Here is a 23,791-nt window from a genome sequence, read left to right as displayed (position 1 = left end):
TCCTGCATTACATCTTTGATTTTATATTCTGGTGCTTCTGAAATGATTACTAATGTTGCATTTGCTTTCCTTACTGCTGGCTCACCCTTCAAGTTAGCCTTTGGGAATCCTTCACTGGAACTCCCAAATCCCTTTGCATTTCTAATTTCTGAATGTGCTCCCCATTTAGAAAATGGTGCATCCGTGTATCCCTTCTACCAAAAGGCATGCCCATACATTTCCCTACACTATATTCCATCTGCCAGCCAGAATCAATGGACACAAAACATAGAAGACAGATTGTCACAGTACAGGCCCCTCCACAGTATGGTGCTGACATTTTAACCTACTCTAAGATAAACCTAACCCTTACTTTCTACATAACCCTCCATTTTTAGAAACATAGAACACCTACAACACAATACTCACAAAGCTGTGCCGAACATGCCCCTACCTCAGAAATTACCCAGGGTTACCTATAGCCCTCTATTTTTCTGAGTTAATGCACCTATCCAGGAGTCTCTTAAAAGACCCTATCGTATCCGCCTCCATCACCGTCGCCGGCAGCCCATTCCACACAATCACCACTCTCTGAGTAAAAAACTTACCCCGACATTTCCTCTGTACTTACTTCCAAGCACCTTAAAACTGTGTCCTCTTGGGGCAACTATTTCAGCCCAGGGAAAAAGCCTCTGACTATCCACACGATCAATGTCTCTCATTATTTTGTACATTTTTCTATTATCCGTGTACATATCTAAGAGTTCCTTAAATACCCCGAAGATATCAGCCTCTAACACCACCCATGGAAGAGCGTTCCACACACTGTTAAAAAAAACTATCCTCTGGCGTTCCTCCTATACTTTCCTCCAGACGCCCTAAAATTATGTCCCATCACAGGAGCCATTTCTGCCCTGGTAAAATGTTTCTGGCTATCCACTCAGCTTATGCCTTCTTATTGTATGCCTGTCAAATAATTTCTCATTCTCCTTCGCTCCAAAGAGAAAATCCTTAGGTCGCTCAACCTATCCTCAAAATGCAACATGCCGGTATGTGAGAGAGAGAGAGAGAGTTGCCGAAATGCAAGGCGCCCGTGCTCAATCTCCGCCCCCTTTGCTTAAGTACTGGGAACTTTAGCTTTGGCAGCCCGGCTTGCACCATGGATCTGTCCACACTGGTTGGGGTATTCGGCTTCATTTTACTGAGCACTCCTTTTCCCGTAAGTCGCCCATTTCCCATTCCTTCGAGCGAGAAGCATTTACACAGGGTTCTAACCTGTCATCGTTCAACAGGTGGACGCCGATTTTCCGACCGGGGCTCGGGTGGCCGAGAGATGTTACTGCGAGCTGGAGATGGCGGACGGGCCATTCCCACGGCGGCGCTTTGAGCAACTATTTTCACTCAGCGACAACTGTAGCCAGAGCCTGAATGTCGAGCAGGTGAGTCTCGGCTGCCCGTCTACAGTCTGGTACAGCCAGTGCCGGTTAAAACCCCCAACCTGATTGTCCCCGTAGTGTAACGGTTCCTCTGCCGTAGTTTCCGCGGCAATTAGCAAGAATGGACACGATACGGTCCTGTAGGGGACAGAATCGGCACCGTGTAACACTGTGATACATTACTAATGGGGCAGATCTGTCAATGTATATGACTGGGTTTCAGTACTGGTGGGGACAGGTCTGTCACTGGAACACTGGTAAACTCCTAACATAGAAACATAGAAAACCTACAGCACAATACAGACTCTACAGCCATCAAAGTTGTGCTGAACATGTCCCAACCACAGAAATTACTAGACTTACCTATAGTCCTCTACTGAGCTCCATGTACCTATCTAAAAGCCTCTTAAAAGACCCTATCGTATCCACCTCCACCACCGTTGCCGGCAGCCCATTCCACACACTCACCACTCTCTGAGTAAAAAACTTACCCCTGACATCTCCTCTGTACCTACTCCCCAGCACCTTAAACCTGTGTCCTTTCAGCCCTAGGAAAAAACCTCTGACTATCCACACGATCAATACCTCTCATCATCTTATACACCTCTATCAGGTCACCTCTCATCCTCCATCACTCCAAGGAGAAAAGGCCGAGTTCACTCAACCTATTCTCATAAGGCATGCTCCCCAATCCAGGCAACATCCTTGTAAATCTCCTCTGCACCCTTTCTATGGATTCCACATCCTTCCTGTAGTGAGGTCACCAGAGCTGAGCACAGTACTCCAACTGGGGTCTGACCAGGGTCCTATATAACTACAATATTACCCCTCGGCTCCTAAATTAAATTCCACCATTGATAAAGGCCAATACACCTTACATCTTCTTAACCACAGAGTCAACCTGCGCAGCTGCTTTGACCATCCTATGGACTCGGACCCCAAGATCCCTCTGATCCTCCACACTGCCAAGAGTGGAGGATGTTCTATGTTCTGCCATCATATTTGACATACCAAAATGAACCACTTCACACTTATCTGGGTTGAACTCCATCTGCCACTTCTCAGCCCAGTTTTGCATCCTATCGATGTCCTGCTGTAACCTCTGACAGCCCTCCACACTATCCACAACACCTCCAACCTTAGTGTCATCAGCAAATTTACTAACCCATCCCTCCACTTCCTCATCCAGGTCATTTAGAAAAATCACGAAGAGTAAGGGTCCCAGAACAGATCCCTGAGGCACTCCACTGGTCATCGACCTTCATGCAGAATATGACCCGCCTACAACCACTCTTTGCCTTCTGTGGACAAGCCAGTTCTGGATCCACAAAGCAAAGATCACATGCCTCCTTACTTTCTCAATAAGCCTTGCATGGGGTACCTTATCAAATGCTTTGCTGAAATCCATACACACTACATCTACTGCGCTTCCTTCATCAATATGTTTTAGTCACATCCTCAAAAAATGCAATCAGGCTCCTAAGGCACGATCTGCCCTTGACAAAGCCATGCTGACTACTCATAATCATATTATACCTCTCCAAATATTCATAAATATTGCCTCTTGGGATCTTCTTCATCAACTTACCAATCACTGACTTAAGACTCAATGGTCTATAATTTCCTGGGCTATCTCCACTCCCTTTCTTGAATAAAGGAACAACATCCACAACCCTCCAATCCTCTGGAACCTCTCCTGTCCCCATTGATGATGCAAAGATCATTGCCAGAGGCTCAGCAATCTCCTATCTCACCTCCCAGAGTAGCCTGGGGTACATTTCATCCGGTCCCGGCGACTTATCCAACTTGATGCTTTCCAAAAGCTCCAGCACATCCTTTTTGTTAATATCTACATGCTCAAGCTTTTCAGTCTGATGCAAGTCATCACTGCAATCACTAAGATCCTTTTTCATAGTGAATACTGAAGTAAAGTATTCATTAAGTACCTCTGCTATTTCCTCCGGTTCCATACACACTATCCCACTGTCACACTTGATAGGTCCTATTCTTTCATGTCTTATCCTCTTGCTCTTCACATACTTGTAGAATGCCTTGGGGTTTTCCTTAATCCTGTCCGCCAAGGCCTTCTCATAGCCCCTTCCTAGTAGCCTTATAATCTTCTAGATCTCTAACATTACCTAGCTCTCTGAACCTTTTGTAAGCTTTTCTTTTCTTCTTGACTAGATTTATGACAGCCTTTGTACACCACAGTTCCTATACCCTACCATAACTTCCGTCTCATTGGAATGTGGAACGTACCTATACAGAACTCTACACAATTATCCCCTGGAATATTTGCCATATTTCTTCCGTACTTTTCCCTGAGAACATATTTCCAATTTAAGCCTCCAATTTCCTGCCTGATAGCCTCATAATTCCCCTTACTCCAATTAAATGCTTTTCTAACTTGTCTGTTCCTATCTCTCTCCAGTGCTATTGTAAGGAGATAGAATTATGATCACTATCTCCAAAATGCTCTCCCAGTGAGAGATCTGACACCTGACCACGTTCATTTCCCAATACCAAATCAAGTAGTCTCTCTTCTTGTAAGCTTATCTACATACTGTGTCAAGAAACCTTCCTGAACACACCTAACAAACTCTACCCCATCTAAACCTCTTGCTGTTGGAGATGCCAATCGATATTTGGGAAATTAAAATCTCCCATCACGACAACCCTGTTATTATTACACCTTTCCAGGATTTGTTTCCCTATCTGCTCCTCGATATCCCTGTTATTATTGGGTGGCCTATAAAAGACACCCAGTGAAGTTATTGCAACACACACAAAATGCTGGTTGAATGCAGCAGGCCAGGCAGCATCTGTAGGAAGAAGTACAGTTGATGTTTCAGGCCAAGACCCTTCGTCAGGACTAACTGAAAGAAAAGATAGTAAGAGAGTAAGAGGGGTTCCCCCTTCCCCCCTCCTCCTTTCTTACTATCTTACTAAAAAGCTTTCCCTATTTGTTAGCTACACTCCTCTTCCCCAGTCTCTGTCACTGTCCTGGTGGAGACAGTCTGTCACTGGAACACTGGGGTACAGTATTGATAGGTTTAGAGCTATGACATCAATATGCTGAATTGTAATGGTGGGGCAGGACAGGTCTGTCACTGAAACCTGTAGCACAGCAGCACACTTTTGATTGTCAATTTTTTAACTGTGTTCCAGCACTCACAATGCAGTTCTGTCACTGTTGAAGAGTGGGGAAAAGTGTGCACAGTGATACTTTACAGAGCAAATACAGTTGTGATGGGCTGCAAGAGTCAAGCTCTTTCTACCTGATATTCTCGGTGTTGTGGGCAGACTGTTGTAACTGAACTTGAGCAAGCTGGTTCAGCCAGTTAGTGTGGAAGTGTGACCATTATCCTGCCCGAGGGCAGGGGGAGATGGTCAGTGTGGGCTCTCCCACCCCCACCGATGACCCCTTCAACCCTCCTCCTCCCCGATCAGTTCTTCTGCCTGCTCTGGATCTCTTTATTGCTAACTGCTGACAGGACAACAACCGTTTCGACTTCACCACACCTTGTTCCAATTCCAACCTCACTCCTTCCGAACACTCTGCTTTCCACTCCCTCCACACCAATCCCAACCTTACTATAAAACCGCTTATAAGGGGGCTGCTGTTGTAGTCTGGCGTACTGACCTCTACCTTGCCGAGGCACAGCGACAACTTGCTGATACCTCCTCTTATTTACCCCTCAATCATGACCCCACTAAGGAGTACCAGGCCACTGTCTCCTATACCATCACCAACCTTATCAGCTCTGGGGATCTCCCATCCACTGCCACCAACCTCATAGTTCCCACACCGTGCACTTCCCGTTTCTACCTCCTACCCAAGATCCACAAACCTGCCTGTCCAGGTAGACCTATTGACTCAGCTTGCTCCTGCCCCACTGAACTCATTTCTGCATATCTTGACACTGTCTTATCCCCCCTTGTTCAATCCCTTCCTACCTATGTTCATGACACTTCACACTTTGAATTTTTTCAATGATTTTAAGTTCCCCGGTTCCCACCGCCTTATTTTCACCATGGACGTCTAGTCCCTATATACCTCCATCCCCCACCAGGAAGGTCTCAGAGCACTCCACTTCTTTTTGGATTCCAGACCTAACCAATTCCCCTCTACCACCACTCTCCTCCGTCTAGCAGAATTAGTCCTTACTCTTAATAATTTCTCCTTTGGCTCCTCCCACTTCCTCCAAATCAAAGGTGTAGCCATGGGCACCCGTATAAGTCCCAGCTATGTCTACCTTTTTGTTTGCTTTGTGGAACAGTCCATGTTCCAAGCCTATACGGGTATCCGTCCCCCTCTTTTCCTTCGCTACATCAACGACTGCATTGGCGCTGCCTCCTGTACACATGCTGAGCTCGTTGACTTCATTAACTTTGCCTCCCAACTTTCACCCTGCCCTCAAATTTACCTGCTCCATTTCCTACACCTCCCTCTCCTTTCTTGATCTTTCCATCTCCATCTCTAGAGACGAATTATCTACTGATATCTTCTATAAGCCTCACACACAAAATGCTGGTGGAACACAGCAGGCCAGGCAGCATCTATGGGGAGAAGAACTGTCGACGTTTCGGGCTAAGACCCTTTGTCAGGACTAACTGATAGGAAAGCTAGTAAGGGATTTGAAAGTAGGAGGGGTGGGGAAAATGCAAAATGATAGGATGGCCTCCTCTACTGTCAAGATGAAGCCACACTCAGGTTGGAGGAACAACATCTTGTATTCTGTCTGGGTAACCTCCAACCTGATGGCATGAACATTGATTTCTCTAACTTCCGTTAATACTCCTCCTCCCCTTCTTACCCCATCCCCGATTTATTTATTCCCCCCCTCCTTTTTTTCCCTCTCTCTGCCCATCACTCTTTGCCTGTTCTCCATCTCCCTCTAGTGCTCCCCTCCCCCTTTCTTTCTCCCTAGGCCTCCCGTCCCTTCTCCAGCTCTGTATCCCTTTTGTCAATCACCTTTCCAGCTCTTAGCTTCACCCCACCCCCTCCTGTCTTCTCCTATCATTTCACAATTTCCCCTCCCCCTCCTACTTTCAAATCTCTTACTCTCTTCTTTCGGTTAGTCCTAACGAAGGGTCTCGGCCTAAAACGTCGACAGTGCTTCTTCCTATAGATGCTGCCTGGCCTGCTGTGTTCCACCAGCATTTTGTGTGTGTTAAGTGTGGAAATGTGACTATTATCCTGCCCGAGGGCAGGGGGAGATGGTTCCACCTGAGAGCAAAAAGCAAACCGCCAGTTTAGAGTGTCACATTTAGAGTCTGTCTACACCTCAAGGGGTTCACAACGTACTGCTGGCTGTTGCTTTGATGGGGTGATTCAAATAAAAATCTATTTTTCTCTCTCAGCAATCAGTGAAAGTGTCAGGTGCTTTTAAAATATCCTGGGGTTGAAGCCCGACATCGACAAGTCCGGCGGAAGGGTTGTCCCAGCCTGGTGGGGGATAGTAAGGTTTCTTCTGCCACTGTTGTGTTGACTGTGGCGGTGTTCTGCTGAATAATGTGGACATGCCATGTTGGCGCCAGAAATATGGTGAAATTAGTATGCTGCCCCCAACATGTCCTCAGACTGCATTGTTTATTATGCAAACAATGAATTTCACTGCCTGTTTTGATGCTCATGTTACTGATAATCTAATCTTGAATCTAGATGGACATTGTAGATCATATATGTCAAACTCAAGGCCCGCGGGCCAAATCCGGCCCGCGGTGGAATTATCTGTGGCCCGCGAGATAATATCTAATTACTATTAAAGCTGGCCCCAGTAAGCGAAGCGCCTATGGCGTATGATATGGCTAATGCTGAGTTTATTCAGGTACCAGGTTTTCAGGGTTTTTAGTGTTTATTCGGCAGTCTTCTTCATAAGAAATGGAATTTGTAAAGTGAAACACTTTGTAGTTATAGCAGAGACTGAGACACATGAGAGCAGGCTGAAAAAACGGAGGCAACGAAAGCTGCGTTCGCACGCGTCCGACTGATCCGGCCCGCATGAAGCTGCATTTTGCTCAATCCGGCCCGTGACCTAAAATGAGTTTGACACCCCTGTTGTAGATGATGAAGGCAGTATATTACAGATGGTGGAAACTTGAAATGAAACAAGGAATTTTGGAAATACCCAGAAGGTCAGGCAGCAGCTATGGAGAGAGGAACAGATAACATATTCAAGTCAGTGTCTATGCAGTTATCAAGAGAGAATGCTGGTGGCTGTATTTTGTTAGGAATTTGAAGTGAATTGATCACCAAAAACTGAAGTACTGTGGAGAGCACCCTAACTGGTGGCACCTTTGTCTGGCAAGCAGCCACTGCACAGGACCGAGGACATCTTCAGAAGATGATGCCTCAAAAAGGCAGCACCCATCATTAAAAACCTCAACCACCCTCTTCTCATTACAACCATCAGAGAGGAGGTACAAGAGCCTGAAAGCACACACTAAATGTGTGGAAACAGCTGCTTCTCCTCCGCCATCAGATTGGAGAATGAAATCTGAATGGACAATGAAACCCATGAACACTGTCTCACTTTTGCCTCTCTTTGTTAACTACTGATTTAATTATTTGATATATTTTTATTGTAGTTGATAGAAGATTTTTAGTATTGCAATGTACTGCTGCCACAAGCAACAAATTCCACGGCAAATGCCAGTGATAATAAACCTGATTCTGATTCTGCCAATTCGTACATTTGAAATGATCTTGTGATTTCAGGATTATGTGAGGCTGTGATTGGAGTAGAGAGGGCCCTGTGGGCAATTAGTGAAGGAAACTGGTGACTAAGAGGAGAAGTTGTATAGGGCATTGGTGAAGCCGAATTTGGAGTATTGTGTGCATTTTTGTTCACCAAGTTACAGGAAGTATATTAATAAGGTTGAAAGAGTGCAGAGAAGGTTTACAAGAATGTTGCCAGGACTTGAGAAACTGAGTTACAGAGAAAGGTTGAATAGGTTAGGACTTTATTCCCTGGAGCGTAGAAGAATGAGGGGAGATTTGATAGAGGTATATAAAATTATAATGGGTATAGATAGATAGAATGAATGCAAGCAGGCTTTTTCCACTAAGGCCAGGGGAGAAAAAAACCAGAGGACATGGGTTAAGGGTTAATGGGGAAAAAGTTTAAAGGGAACATTAGGGGGGCTTCTTCACTCAGTGGTGGGAGTGCGGAATGAGCTGCCAGATGAAGTTGTAAATGCGGGCTCACTTTTAACATTTAAGAAAAACTTGGACAGGTACATGGAGGAGAAGTGTATGGAGGGATATGGTCCAGGTGCAGGTCAGTGGGACTAGGCAGAAAAATGGTTCGGCACAGCCAAGAAGGGCCAAAAGGCCTGTTTCTGTGCTGTAATGTTCTATGGTTCTTTGCTTCTAAGTGAGAGAGAGAGGCACGGGGTAGTGAGAGAGAGAGGCACGGGGCAGTGAGGGGGAGGCACGGGGCAGTGAGGGGGAGGCACGGGGCTGTGAGAGGAATGAGCAGCAGCTCATGGAGGGTGAGGAGGCAATAGGTGGAGGAGCGAGGCAAATATGGAAGAGAGAGTTGTGCAGCGATACTAGTGGATGTGCAAGGCTGCAGTGAATGGAGGGAGGGGGTAGTGAGTGGTGGGAGGTGTCACTGAGGGGTTGTGAGTGGGGGTGATGTCAGTGAGGGTGGAGTGAGTAGAAGAAGGTGTCAGTAAGGGTGAGTGAGAGAATGGAGATATCAGTGAGGTGCAGTGAGTGGAGGGAGGGGTCAGTAAAGGTAATGTGCAGGGAGGGTCTCTGAGGGGCTGTGAGCAGAGGGAGTGGTAGTGAATGGAGGGAGGTATCAGTAAGGGGGAGTGAGTGGACGGAGATTTTAGTGAGGGGTAGTGAGTGGATGGAGGTGTCAGTGAGGGAGTGAGTGGAGAGAGGAGTCAGTGAGGGGCAGTGAATGGAGGGTGAGGTCAATGAGGGGGAGAGAGTTGAGGGAAAGGTCTCTGAGGGGTAGTGATTGGAGGGAGGAATCAGTGAGAAGACAGTAAGTAGAGGGAGGGTCACTGAAGGGTAGTGAATGAAGGATAGGGTTAATGAGGGGCAGTGAGTGGAGGGAGGGATCAGTGAGAGGGAGTGAGTGGAAGGAGGTGTCGGTGAGGGTATTGAATGGAGGGAGGTTCAGTGAGGGTAGTGAGTGGAGGGAGGTGTCAGTGTGGGGCAGGGAATGGAGGGAGGTGTTAGTGAGGAGCAGTGAGTGGAGGGAGTTTCAGTGAGGGTAGTGAGTGGAACTGAGGGTAGTGAGTGGAGGGAGTGTCAGTGTGGGACAGGGAGTGGAGGGAAGTGTTACTGAGGGTAGTGAGTGGAGGGAGGTTCTGTGAGGGTAGTGAAAGGAGGGAGGTTCAGTGAGGGGCAGGGAGTGGAGGGAGTTTCAGTGAGGGTAGTGAGTGGAACTGAGGGTAGTGAGTGGAGGGAGTGTCAGTGTGGGACAGGGAGTGGAGGGAAGTGTTACTGAGGGTAGTGAGTGGAGGGAGGTTCTGTGAGGGTAGTGAAAGGAGGGAGGTTCAGTGAGGGGCAGGGAGTGGAGGGAGGTGTCTGTGAGGGTAGTGAGTGGAGGGATGTTCAGTGAGGGGCAGGGTGTACTATTCCAACTATTTTCTCAATTAGTTTTAGCTTTTAAGAGTTGATTAACTCATGGTCCTATTGCAGGGGTCACCAACCTTTTTTGCACCGCGGACTGGTATAATATTGACAATATTCGTGCAGACCGGCCGATGGCGGTGGGGGGGGTGTTAATCACAACCGGAATATAGGTAATAAGACAACTGTAAGTCACTTATAAGTGGCTAATAAACTCAATTTCATTTCTAAAAGGGTTTATCTAATGTATTTAATATTAAACACACAGCACATATTTTCCTTGTATGAATATAGTGATAAGTCAATTATAACTCACTTATAAGTCAATAGCATCATAATGTTTTAAGTAATGTTTGGATATTAAACACACACCGCATATTTTCCTCGTATGAACATATAAAATCATTGCAACGCACCAGTGAGAGGACAAGGTAAGGGCCGGAGGTCCCCGTGTCAGGGCCGTAGCAATAACAGTCCGGAGAAACCGACCAACCAAAGGAGGAGTGTGACAGGGCGTACACCCGCCCCCCTTGTAGGTCAGTAGGATCTATCGGCCCACAAAAGTTTGTCTCAAGGGATGACTTTCAGTAGATCGCAGCGAGGTAGCTGCTCTGCTACTTACGAAACCCTGAGCCCGAATTAGGTCATCTGCGAATATTTTAGCACCGGGTTCCCCATGGACATTTGGTATGCTAAACAGGTTCAGGGACGGCGCCCATCTGTCCGCGCTCCAGGCCAGCAGCATCGGCATTTCTCGCCGGCCGCGTGAAGTGGCTGGTTACCCGAGGCCAACCAGTGATCCCTGGCGGGAGGGTATCACTGCGTTTAGGTGACTGATGACCTCATGTGGGTAATGACCTTGCGTGCGTTCAAGTTCAACAGTGGGCGTGACAGGGAATGAGGAAAGGTGCAGCTGACTCGTATCATTTCATATCACCAAATCATATCGTTTCTTCGCAGCCTGGTGGTTGGGGACCACTGTCCTATTGAGCAGAATCTACTGCATTTGTAAAAATGTACACATTTGTTTACGAACAGTTAAACTAAAATATTTTTCTTTCAATTGGCCTTTGGGTCTGGGTTGGATTGTAAGTATCGCTGTTGCACGCTACCTGTCTTGCTGTCCTTTGTGTACTCAGCAGCTGGATATTGTCTCAACTTCTGACTGGAAAATATATTTTATGTTCCAATGATAGTTCAACGAACCTGTTGATATTATTGCTGACATTGAGCAAAGACTAGAGAAGCTTGTGCACTGGATTAGTGTACTTGAAGAGGAATATGACGGTGATCTGTACAGTATCGTCTCATTTCGGATCATTGAGATTGAATCTGCTGAGCTGACTGATTTAGTTAACCAGCTTCAAGAATTGAACTCTCGGAACCAAGGGATTGTAGCCAAGTTTGTTGTGAAGGTAAGCCATATATCGTGTGTCAGAGTAAATAGGTTGTTTACAGGCTGGGAGGATGTAACAGGGCTCAGTTCTTGGCCTCAATTATTTATGGTTATAGTCATGCCTGGGGAACAGGACAGGATGCAGAGCATCCAAGTTTACAGGTGACACAAAAATAGGTGGGAACGCATGCTGCAGTGAGGATAGTTTGAATTTGCAATAGGATGCTGTATATTGAGTCCTGATGAAGGATCTTGTCCCAGAACATCAACACTTTATTCCTCTCCTGACCTGCTGATTTGTTCCAGCACTTTATATGTGTAACTCTGGATTTCCAGCATCTGCAGAATCTCTTGTGTTTATGCAATAGGATATAGTTAGGTGAGTGAACAAGAACTTGTTGTGTGCAGTTTATGAACTTCAGTAGAGGAAACCCAAGGGCAGGCTTCTCACTAAATGGAGAAAGGTCGCAGATGAATGAAGTACAGAGAGTTTGAGGTGTTCTTGTACAAGTAGGCAGATGCAGTAAGCACATTGGCGTTTATTGAAAGAGGATTAGAATTTCAACATAGGGATGTATTATATCAACTGCATGAGGTACAGGAGTACACTTAGAGCACTGTGCATATTCTGGTCTCCTTATCTAAGAAGCATGTAGTGGCCTTTAAAGCAGTCCAAATGAGATCCTCTTGGCTAACTCCTGGGTTGAGAAGACCATTGTCTAATCATAAATATCTAAAGACTTTTCTTTGGAGTTTAGAAGAATCTTAATAACAACATACAAGACCCTTGAGGGGAATAACGGTGTGGACATTTTTCACTAATGGGAGACTCTCAAACAAAGGGATGTAGTTACTGATGGAAAGTTAAAACTGAGGTGCTTAGGAATTTCTTACGGGGAGTTGTGAATTACTGGATTTCTCTACACCACCACCCCACCACCACCCTGTGGAGTGTGAATACAAGATCATTGAAGGTATTTAAAGAGGGAGTGAAAACATGTTTTGGAAGATCAGGGAATTGAGAGCCATGGAGACTGGCAGAAAAGAGGAAATGAGGTCTGTGCATATCAGCCATGCTGTTGTTGATTGGTGGGGAAGACTAGACAGGCCAAATAGCCCACTCCTGCTTTGTCTTCCTTGTTTCCCTTACAGACATTGTGTTCTTGTGTAAATGATATTAGTAGGTTGATTGTGAAAGTGATATTGGTTGGAAGTATATAGCCTGAGTTCTTCTCTTTGTTGGATCTATTGGAATGTTCTTGTTATTATTTACTGGTTGTCCATCACATCTGATGATGACAAGTAGATTTGTGCAGATCTGTTGTGTGTTCATAGGTGGCTGCTAAATCCAAGTTGTGAGAGACAGAGAAGTCCACAACAGGACATGAAAACTATACAAACAAGCTGGATGAACTCAGCAGGTCGGGCAGCATCCGTTGACTGCTCCTTTCAACGGATGCTGCCCGACCTGCTGAGTTCATCCAGCTTGTTTGTACGTGTTGATTTGACCACAGCATCTGGTGTATTTCATGAAAACTGTGTTGGATCTGGAAGTGGAACCACTGCTGTTGCTTTCCTTCTTTGTCGGACATTTGCTCGGCGTCTCTCCTCTAGGTTGTTAAGAGTGGCCCTAACCCAAGGCTCACCTGTCACTCTGGTCTTACGTGCTCTGATCCAGCCATTTCGGTACAAGCCCAACACGTGCAACCTTCTTGTAATCATTGTAAAATAAATGTAGATGCTGGAAATCTGAACTAAAATCAGAAATACTTGAAAGGTCATGCAGCACCTGTGGGGAGAGAAACAGAGTAATGTTTCAGGTTGATAAACCTATGTTTAAATTTTGAACTGTATCCATTGCAATCCAGGCATATCTCTCTTTTGATGGAACAAAAAAATTTAAGATCTTTTTATAAATCATATGTATTACTGTCATTATCTCCCACATAAATAAGATAATGATAACGAGTATTCTAAATTTTCTGTTGCCCGCTGGAATTTAATTCTTCGAGAATCTATACCACCAGAACGTTGCTCATATGGGTATCATGATATATTAGAAGCTTGCTTCACTAGAGGCTGGAGAATCGATCTTGCTCTTTGCACTTAGAACTGCATGCATATTTCTAGTAAAGAGTCACTGACAACAATTAGGAACTGGAGCCCTGGTAATTTCATCTTCTGACTGTTGTATTGCCTAAGAAAACTGAACTTGGCCCAAAGTGGAAATTGAACCCAGGATCTTTCTGGACTATGTGAATCACAGGAGATACTAAATGAGGCATCAGGTATATCTGAATATACCATTTACCCACACCATTTTAAACTTCCTTTCCTAGAAATGGGTTGTAAAAAGCACGATAAACAAACCCGAGATCTTTCTTGTATTCATTCTTTATCCATCAGGTGCAAAATATTACTGACGAGGTGGATACACTTGAAAAATACGACCGACTTAAAGTAGTAAAAGAGCATAGAAGAAACAAGATCCTGAAGAGGAGTCTGTCTTCTTGCCAGAGTGCACTGTTAGTGACACCAACACCATATGTCACTCCACAACCAGGTGGGTACCATGTGTTGGCTGCAATCCAGTTGCTTACGCACCTGACTACTGTACATTGATATAGCAGACTGCATTCAGACTGCACACCAGAGACAAGTACAAAATCTTCGTTGACACTCTGGCAGGAATGAGGGAGAGATGCACTGCCTCAGGAGGGCTTTCAAATAAGAGGTCAAATTGAGACCATGTCCACTCCATTCCATTGGGATGCAAAGGTCAAAATCAAAGTAAATTTATTACAAAATTACATATATGTCACCATACACTACCTTGAGATTCATTTTCATGCAGGCAAATAAGAAATACGATAGAATTTATGAACAGCTACACATAAATAAAGACTGACTAACAACCAGTGGTAATTGATCATTGCTTCAGGACCAGTGCTGGTATCCTGGATGCAATTATCAATAAAAATGGATGATATTATCATTATCACTGCACTGTCTGAGTTTGCTGTGTGCAAGTTGGCTGGTGTTTTCCTTACTACAAAGACCAGCTTCTAAAAAGTACCTCATTAGTAGTGAAATGTTTTGAGGGGCTAGAAAAAGCAAACTTCCCTTTATTTCCTATTCTAACACATGCCATAGTCACCAGTCACTACATAGACAAGGAGAACAGACCTGCTGCTTCCAGTTCCCAGCAAGAAAGTCTTGCTGCAATGAAACTGAAATCAGGTTGCCAAATGTGAACAATCATTTTGGTTTCTTCTTTTTTTTTAATGCCAGAGTTCGTATCTTTCAAAGGTAACTGAACTAGCAGGGTCCGAAAAGTGTGCATCTGTTTTAAAACAGACCTCACCTTACCTTTACATTAGATTCAGGAGTGACTTCCTAGATAGTATGGTGGCCATCATCATTGGACCCAGGCTCAGTTCTTGCAAGTGCTCCCAAAGTTCAAAGTAAATTTATTATCAAAGTATGAATACTGTATGTCAACATATATTACCCTGAGATTCATTTTCCTGTGGGCATTCACAGGAAAACAGAGAAGTACAATAGAATTTATGAAACACTATGCATAACAACCATGTAAAAGATGAGAACTGTATAAATAATAAATATAAATAAATAATACAGATAACATGAGTTGCAGAGTTTGAAAGTGAGTCTATACATTGTGAAATCAGTTCAGTGTTGAGGTGAGTGAAGCTATCCATACTGGTTCAGGAGCCTGATGGTTGTAAATGTTTGTGAACCTGGTGGTGTGGGGCCTACTACCCCCTATCCAAAGTTTGTAGCGAGAAGAGAACCTGGCCTGGATAACAGAGGTCCTTGATGATGGATATTGCTTTGTTGTGGCAGCGTTCCTTGTAAATGTGCTGAATGATGGGGAGGGCTTTGCCTGTGATGGACGGGACTGTGCTTATTTACTTGAGCCCATCACCCCTACTGAGTCATAGGCTGCCGACAGCAGCTCGCTACAGTCCTCTGCCCAGTCTTTTCAAGTTGTCCCCAGATGTAGCCCATCTAGACGAAGATCCTTCCTTTCCCAGGGATGAGGTTTTTGGAGCTTCTGCTGGTGTTTCTGTAGCTCAGAGTTTTCTCTGGGATGGGATTACTAATCCCATGCCCAACCCTTGTCCTTTTCAGCCAGGCTTCAGACCGTCCTTGGCTGAGTTGGACTTGACTGTATCCAACACTTTTCATAGACTTTTCTATTCCTGGCCATTGATGCTTCCATACCCAGCCATGATGCAACCAGATAGGATACTCTCCACCTTGCATATCTATAGAACAGGAGATGCTTGCATCATCATGCTAGTGGTTTTTGAAGAAACTATATCCAATTTTCCCTGAATTGGCACATCAAGTATTTGTTGTTTCCTGGTAAATTGGTGAGAATTCCATATCAACTCCGAAGGATAATCCTCTCCAAGTGGTTCAAGCCCCCATTTCTATTTATTCTACAGTGATTCCATTTCCATTCCCACAATTATTCTCTGAGAATACTCTGAGAACAAGGGAGCTGTCTGGGGGAGGAGATAGTATACAAGTACAGCTGCCTGGTAGATCTTTTATTACATTTTTTTTTGAAGAGGTTACTAGGAAAGTTGATGTAGGTAAAGCAGTGGACGTTGTCTATATGGACTTCAGTAAGGCCTTTGACAAGGTTCCACACAGAAGGTTATGTAGGAAGGTATTAATATTGAAGTAGTAAAATGGATTCAACAGTGGCCAGATGGGAGATGCCAGAGAGTAGTGGTGGATAACTGTTTCAGGTTGGAGGCTGGTGACTAGTGGTGTGTCTCAGGGATCTGTAATGGGTCCATTGTTCTTTGTTATATACATTAATGATCTGGATGATGGGGTGGTAAATTGGATTAGTAAGTATGCAGATGATACTAAGATAGGTGGTGTTGTGGATAATGAAGTAGGTTTTCAAAGCTTGCAGAGAGATTTAGGCCAGTTAGAAGAGTGGGTTGAAAGATGGCAGATGGAGTTTAATGCTAATAAGTGTGAGGTGCTACATTTTGGTAGGAATAATCAAAATAGGACATACGTGGTAAACGGTAGGGCATTGAGGAATGCAGTAGAACAGAGTGATCTAGGAATAATGGTGCATAGTTCCCTGAAGGTGGAATCTCGTGTGGATAGGGTGGTGAAGAAAGCTTTTGGTATGCTGGCCTTTATAAATCAGAGCATTAAGTATAGGAGTTGGGATGTAATGTTAAAATTGTACAAGGCATTGGTAAGGCCAAATTTGGAGTATTGTGTACAGTTCTGGTCACCAAATTATAGGAAAGATATCAACAAAATGGAGAGTACAGAGAATATTTACAAGAATGTTACCTGGGTTTCAGCACTTAAGTTACAGAGAAAGGTTGAGCAAGTTAGGTCTTTATTCTTTGGAGCGTAGAAGGTTGAAGGGGAACTTGATAGAGGTATTTAAAATTATGAGGGGGATAGTTAGAGTTTACATGGATAGGCTTTTTCCATTGAGAGTAGGGGAGATTCAAACAAGAGGACATGAGTTGAGAGTTAGGGGGCAAAAGTTTAGGGGTAACATGAGGGGAATTTCTTTACTCAGAGAGTGGTAGCTGTGTGGAATGAGCTTCCAGTAGAAGTGGTAGAGGCAGGTTCGGTATTGTAATTTAAAGTAAAATTGGACAGGTATATGGACAGGAAAGGAATGGAGGGTTATGGGCTGAGTGCAGGTCTAGGTGAGAGTAAGCATTCGGCATGGATTAGAAGGGCCGAGATGGCCTATTTCCATGCTGTAATTGTTATATAGTTATATATTAACAATATTGAGGTAATGAGTTTGGAACCTTCATGGGAGTCATGAAATTTAATTCAATAATGCTGTAGGTTGGCACCAGAGAAAAATGCGAAGTGACCATATCAATTCCCATTCTGACTTACAAGACTCCCTGCTGTTTTGTCAGTGTACATATCTCAAGAATTTAAAAAAAATCTTTAAAGACGACTCTGTAATTCAGGATGATAATAGAGAAGGCCCTTTAAGTAACGAGCAGATCCTGGCACGTGATCACAAGTCCTGTTGAGGTCCTATCTGAGGAATTCCTCTCATCCCTATTGTATCAGCTAGCTGTCGGTTCCTAATTCTAATCAATGATTAATCCAAAAGTGGATTCTGCCTCCAGTGAAGACTGGATTTTGCTGAAGCGTTTTTGATGTTTAAGGTTACAAAAGAAGGTTGCTCACTTCTGTGAGATGCAGTGGGGTGATACTTCAGTAACAGTTCGTACTGAGGAGAAAATGCATTACATAGAGCTTGGAAGAGAAAGACCTTGCATAGTTTCTGATTGAGAGAAAGAAGAGCCTCATTCCCATCTGCACAAAGTACCACCGGTAAAAGTGGAAGTATTATAGGAAGGCAAAGGTTTTATAATTCATAGAGGCTTGCTCAAGCTGCACTGAGAGGTTTATGCATAGCCTAATCCTGCTATAAAAGATTACAGAAATACTGAAGTAGGTATCAAAAAAAAAATCAAGCAGTAATAACTATTAGGAATGACTGAGGGCTGAGGCAATTTTCCCTGGAAAAACAGACAACTAAAGGATGAACTGCGGAACTCCTTTCTAAAGTTGAAAGGACTTGATTAGAAAACATTGAATAGACTTTGAGTCTCTTTTGTTTTATGCAAGTTGTATGTTAGCCACTGTAACAGTAACAGTTTCTTATTTTTGTTACAGGTTCTTGTTCATTTGGAAAATTAGTAGACGTTTCTGATCCAAAGAGTTCAATGCTCAATCATTTTGGGGCATCCTACCAATATGGTTGTTGGGGAATGGACCCATGGCCGGCTCCTGGAAAAGAGGAACAGTATTGGCTGATGATTCTCTCAAGTAGCAATAGGTTTGGAAATAAGATTCGTGTTTTCACTTCTTACAGTAAATTTCTCACCCGCAGTAGTGCTGTTGATGTGACATTTAAAACCCATAATGCTCAAGGCTCCGGTGGAGTAATGTACAGAGATGCATACTATTACAACTGCTACAATTTGGGTCAGCTCTGCAAGTTTGATATGACCACTGCGGAGATTTTCTCTGTCAAACTGCCTTACGCTGGTTTTAATGACAAGTTTCCATATTGCACAGTTTCTTCTTGTTATGGGTACTCAGATATGGATCTGGCAACAGATGAAAACGGGCTCTGGGTACTTTATGCAACTGAACTAAATTATGGAAACCTGGTTGTCAGTCAGCTCAATGCAACTGACATGTCATTACTCAATAGCTGGAACACCACTCTATACAAACGATCAGCAACCAATGCCTTTTTGGTGTGTGGCATTGTGTATGCTACCAGATATTTGAATTCTGAGTTTGAAGAGATTTTTTATATGTTTGACACAACCACTGGAGTTGAACAGAATAATTTGGCTATCCGGGTCCGAAAGGTCTTACCTGGCATCCAGTACATGAACTACAACCCACGAGATAAATTGTTGTATGTGTACAGTGATGCCTATGTTGTTAGTTACAGTTTATTCTTTGCATAGACCGTACTGAGATTCCTGAGATTAATGCAATGAAATGAAACCAAAAACCATATGAATTAAAATATATTTTGGACTGATTTTTAAAAAGAAAAGCATACTTGGCAACCCTTGGAACAGCTTTGTGGAAAAACAAGCATTTCAATTATTTCCTTAAAATTTCAGTTAAAACTTTTATGTATTACTTTGCACCAGTTTTTAATTTGGTATTTGCACCTAAAATGCTGAACGATGATAAGATCTCAGATTTTTTTAGAGAAATAATATTGAATTTTGCAAACAATCTATTACTGCCTGCTTTGTGCCTGTTGTACTGTTTAAATTAATAACATAATATTTGTCTGGAAAGGGGCTGGTGCTTACAGATCCAAGAGCGAGACAAGTCCTGTAGCTGAACAAGATCTTCAGCAATTACATTGGCTGTGTACACATGACTTGAATCCATGTGAATCAGGCTGATACTTGTTGGGATTGGACTTGCTGCTTTGGCAGAGAACACATCAGAGCTACACTATTGAAATGGTTAAGTTACTGGAACAGTTGCCAGAGATCCAGATCACTGATCCAGAAACACAAGTTTAAAACCCACCAATGGCAGCTAGGGTATCCAAATTTGGGGCACAAAATAACTGAGGAATTTCAAAAGACAAAAACATAAGACCAGTTGCTGAAGATGCTGGAAATCTTGATCAGGGAGAATCTATGGAGGGAAATAAGCAGTTGACCTTTCAGCCCAAAACCCCTATAATCAGGAGGGTTTCACCTGAAATGGTAGTTCATTTCCCTCAATAAATGCTGCCTGACCTGCTGAGTTCCTCCAGCATTTTGTGTGTGTTGCAACAGATCAGAAATTGTAGTCTTAGAACTGCCAGATTATCATGTAAAAACTAAGGCCCTTTAGGAAGGAAATCTGCAATCCATGCCTGATCGGCTGCAGACACACCAACATGGTTAAGTAACTCTGACTGCCTTCTCCACTAGAAAATATGTTAGATATGGATATATGAGCAGGGAAAAATACTTTCAAAAATGCTGGCAAAGAAACAGGAGATTGGTGTAGTAAACTGTCTGAACACGCCCCTCTGCTGACTGCTCCTGTGGCTCCTCCCACAGACCCCTGTATAAAAGCGATTGGGGCACTGCTCCTTCCTCAGTCCTCGACATGTTGTGCTCCCTTTTCGCTGTTAATAAAAGCCTTAATAAAATCGTTCACTTCCAGTCTCCTAGAGTTATTGATGGTGCATCAATTGGTTAGTACACCTGAAAGAAGGAACAGGTAATAGTTCAAGTCAATAACATTTTTCCCAGAATGCATCTGTCTGGACCAGGTACATAACTACTTGCAGTAACTGCCAGCTGATCTGCACTTGAGAGGAATTGACTACACATGTAGGATTCAAGTTGAGTTGGTTGAATGCACATTCAAATACAGCATGATCTTTCCTGTACTCTGCTGATCAAACACAGTGTTTTATCAAAGTCAGGGTAGTATTATTATCTAATCATCCTCTGTTCTTGATCAATATTTGATGCTGGAACTGCAGTACAGGTTAATATCATATTTCATTGAGATTATTAAGCCTACGGTGACAATTGGATCAGGTCTGGAAAACTAAAATTCCTCAGGTTCTGGTTGGGTTTAACTTCTGAAACCCAAGCAGAGTCTTCAGTCATTCATGTCTGTCTGGACTGAGTTCACAACAGTTCCAGCAACTCACATCCATTCATAACATCGGCAGGAACTCAAGCCTATTTAGACTAGGTGTATTTTGTTGCTTGGAATATATTACAAAATGCAAGATTTAGCAAGTTGGAACACAAACTGAGATTGTAAACACAGTGATCACAGCATTTGGTACAACTTTGCTACTGTATTTTGGTATTTAAATATTTCACCGAAACCTTCCTTTCAACCCGCTGCATTACTGTTACTACGGGAAATATATATGTTGTTAAACTAAAAGCAGCTAAATATTAAAATGAATAACTATTTGTCAAATTATTTCTGTGGCAAGCAAGTTTTGTGTTGCACTGGTACTCTAATTACATGTTTATCACTTTTCCAACAATCTTAGAGGCAACACTGGCATCCATAATCACTTGGTAAGTTTTGCTGTGGCTGTTGAATGAAAAGTTGATTTTTCTCTTCCCCACTTGATTTCCTTAGTAGTTACACTATTATTATCCAAACCCCTGTTTTATGTCACTCTCCATTGGTGAAAGAATGTGAAATACATTACCTATTCAAGAATAGCTTGTGAAGGATCCCAATAGTCAGCACTGTTTAACTGACTGCATGAACAATAATACTAAGTCTATTTGTCTTTTTGGCTAATCTTTCCTCAAAGAAGCTCACTTTTGGAAATTCTAGAGGCTATTTAGCTTTGTGAACAAATCTTCGGGAGTCAGTCAAAACGACGTCAGGGAGATTAGTGGGCAAAGCAATTCGAAAAGAAGTACATCAACTTAAACAGTATAAAAGCACATAAAGACTTTAAACCCATGTTTATTTCCTGTTAGTAATATTCAAATTAAAACAATCATTCCAGAGATGAAACCCACGAGACAAAATCCCTCCATCTTCCTCATATCCATGTGCTTATCTAAACGTCTCTTAAAAGCCCCCAGAGTATTTGCCTCTACCACCATACACCACCATACCAGGCAGCGTATTCCAGACATCCACCACTCTCTGAGTAAAAAACTTACCCCTCATATCCCCCTTGAGCCTACCCCCTCTCAACTTCGATGCATGCCCTCTGGTATTAGACATTACTACCCTGAGAAACAGATACTCTCTGTCCACTCTGTCTATGCTTCTCATAATTTTATAAACCTCTATCAAATCCCCCATCAGCCTCCAGCACTCCAATGAAAACAACCCAAATTTGTCCAGCCTCTCATGATAGCACATGTCGTCTTCTGCACCTTCTCCGAAGCCTCAACATCCTTCCTATAGTGGGGCGACCAGAACTGTATGCAATACTCCAGATGTGGCATAACCAGTTTTATAAAGGTGCAACATAACCTCTTGTCTAATTTATCTAGGCTATATCAGGGACAGTCAGTATGGCTTTGTGAAGGGCAGATCATGTCTAACAAGCCTGTAAGAGTTCTTTGAGGAGGTGACCAGGCATATAGATGAGGGTAGTGCAGTGGATGTGATCTACATGGATTTTAGTAAGGCATTTAACAAGGTTCCACACAGTAGGCTTATTCAGAAAGTCAGAAGGCATGGGATCCAGGGAAGTTTGGCCAGGTGGATTCAGAATTGGCTTGCCTGCAGAAAGCAGAGGGTCATGGCAGGGGGAGTATATTTGGATTGGAGGGTTGTGACTAGTGGTGTCCCACAAGGATCCATTCAGGAACCCCTACTTTTCATGATTTTCATTAATGACCTGGAAGTGGGGGTAGAAGGGTGGGTTGGCAAATTTGCAGACGACACACAGGTTAGTGGTGTTGTGGATAGGGTAGAGGATTGTTGAAGATTGCAGAGAGACATTGATAGGATGTAGAAGTGGGCTGAGAAGTGGCAGAAGGAGTTCAACCCGGAGAAGTGTGAGGTGGTACACTTTGGAAGGACAAACTCCAAGGCAGAGTTCAATGTAAATGGCAGGATACTTGGTAGTGTGGAGGAGCAGAGGGATCTGGGGGTACATGTCCACAGATCCCTGAAAGTTGCCTCACAGGTAGATAGGGTAGTTAAGAAAGCTTAGGTTTCATAAGTCGAGGGATAGAATTTAAGAGTTGTTATGTAATGATGCAGCTCTATAAGGCCACACTTGGAGTACTGTGTCCAGTTCTGGTGGCCTCACTATAGGAAGGATGTGGAAGCTTTGGAAAGGGTACAGAGGAGAGTTACCAGGATGCTGCCTGGTTTAGAGAGTATGGATTATGATCAGAGGTTAAGGGTGCTAGGGCTTTACTCTTTGGAGAGAAGGAGGATGAGAGGAGACATGATAGATGTGTACAAGATATTAAGAGGAATAGATAGAATGGACAGCCAGCGCCTCTTCCCCAGGGCACCACTGAGGAACAAGAGGAACACAGGGGTACAAGAGGAAATGGCTTTAAGGTAAGGGGAGGGAAGTTCAAGGGGGATATTAGAGGAAGGGTTTTTACTCAGAGAGTGGTTGGTGCATGGAATGCACTGCCTGAGTCAGTGGTGGAGGCAGATACACTAGTGAAGTTTAAGAGACTACTAGTCAGGTATATGGAGGAATTTAAGGCAGGGTTTGAGGGTTGGCAAAACATTGTGGGCCGAAGGGCCTGTAATGTGCTGTACTATTCTATGTTCTATATCTTCCACCACTCACTAACGTTTACAATACAGGCTCATACAAGTGACAACTGACTGAAGAATCACATCTCTACGCTCTTTCATGTTGCTGCTTCTATTAGCAGATAGAGAGCTTTCAAATGAACATCATTTATTTGAGACAGTAACTCCCCACAAAATGACAAATCGGTTCTACCACATGATACACTTGCATGATAGACTAAGGAATATCAGCTATGTCAGGTAATGCTTCAAACTCCAAAATGGATTAATAAATATTAGTGATTATTTGTGAGATTTGTTCTTTCCACTAAATTGTACCAACCCATTAACTGGGCTAAATTTTGATGGTTATGGATGGTAGTTCCAGAATCAGAATCAAGTTCATTACCGCTGACTTGCATGACATGTAATTTGTTGTGAATTGTCAGAGTTCAGGTGGATGCAAGCCCTGTGTTTGCATGCCTGGGCTGTGAGTCATTGACTCGCTGAGTGGCAGATGGTGTCACATCTGTCACTGGACTCTGAAGATCAACAGTACAACCAGATCTTTGTAGGATTCCCCAGTATTATAAA

The 23,791-nt window shown here is 43.5% G+C and overlaps 1 protein-coding gene across 2 annotated transcripts; it reads left to right on the top strand.

Annotated features, from left to right (window-relative positions):
* Positions 1-1,096: 1,096 nt before the first annotated feature.
* Positions 1,097-20,146, top strand: LOC140740511 (olfactomedin-4-like). 2 transcript variants are annotated; one of them, XM_073069720.1, is made up of 5 exons: positions 1,097-1,198; positions 1,272-1,418; positions 11,208-11,426; positions 13,814-13,970; positions 18,131-20,146. In XM_073069720.1, the coding sequence occupies exons 1-5, from the start codon at positions 1,139-1,141 to the stop codon at positions 18,937-18,939; spliced, it is 1,392 nt and encodes a 463-aa protein (XP_072925821.1). In that variant the 5' UTR covers positions 1,097-1,138; the 3' UTR covers positions 18,940-20,146. The 2 variants fall into 2 exon arrangements, with proteins under 2 accessions (XP_072925821.1, XP_072925822.1); XM_073069721.1 differs by lacking the exon at positions 11,208-11,426.
* The last annotated feature ends 3,645 nt before the right edge of the window (positions 20,147-23,791 follow it).

This window comes from Hemitrygon akajei, chromosome 17, assembly GCF_048418815.1.
Source record: "Hemitrygon akajei chromosome 17, sHemAka1.3, whole genome shotgun sequence".
NCBI classification, from domain to species: domain Eukaryota; kingdom Metazoa; phylum Chordata; class Chondrichthyes; order Myliobatiformes; family Dasyatidae; genus Hemitrygon; species Hemitrygon akajei.
This window is presented reverse-complemented; position numbering and strand designations above follow the sequence as displayed.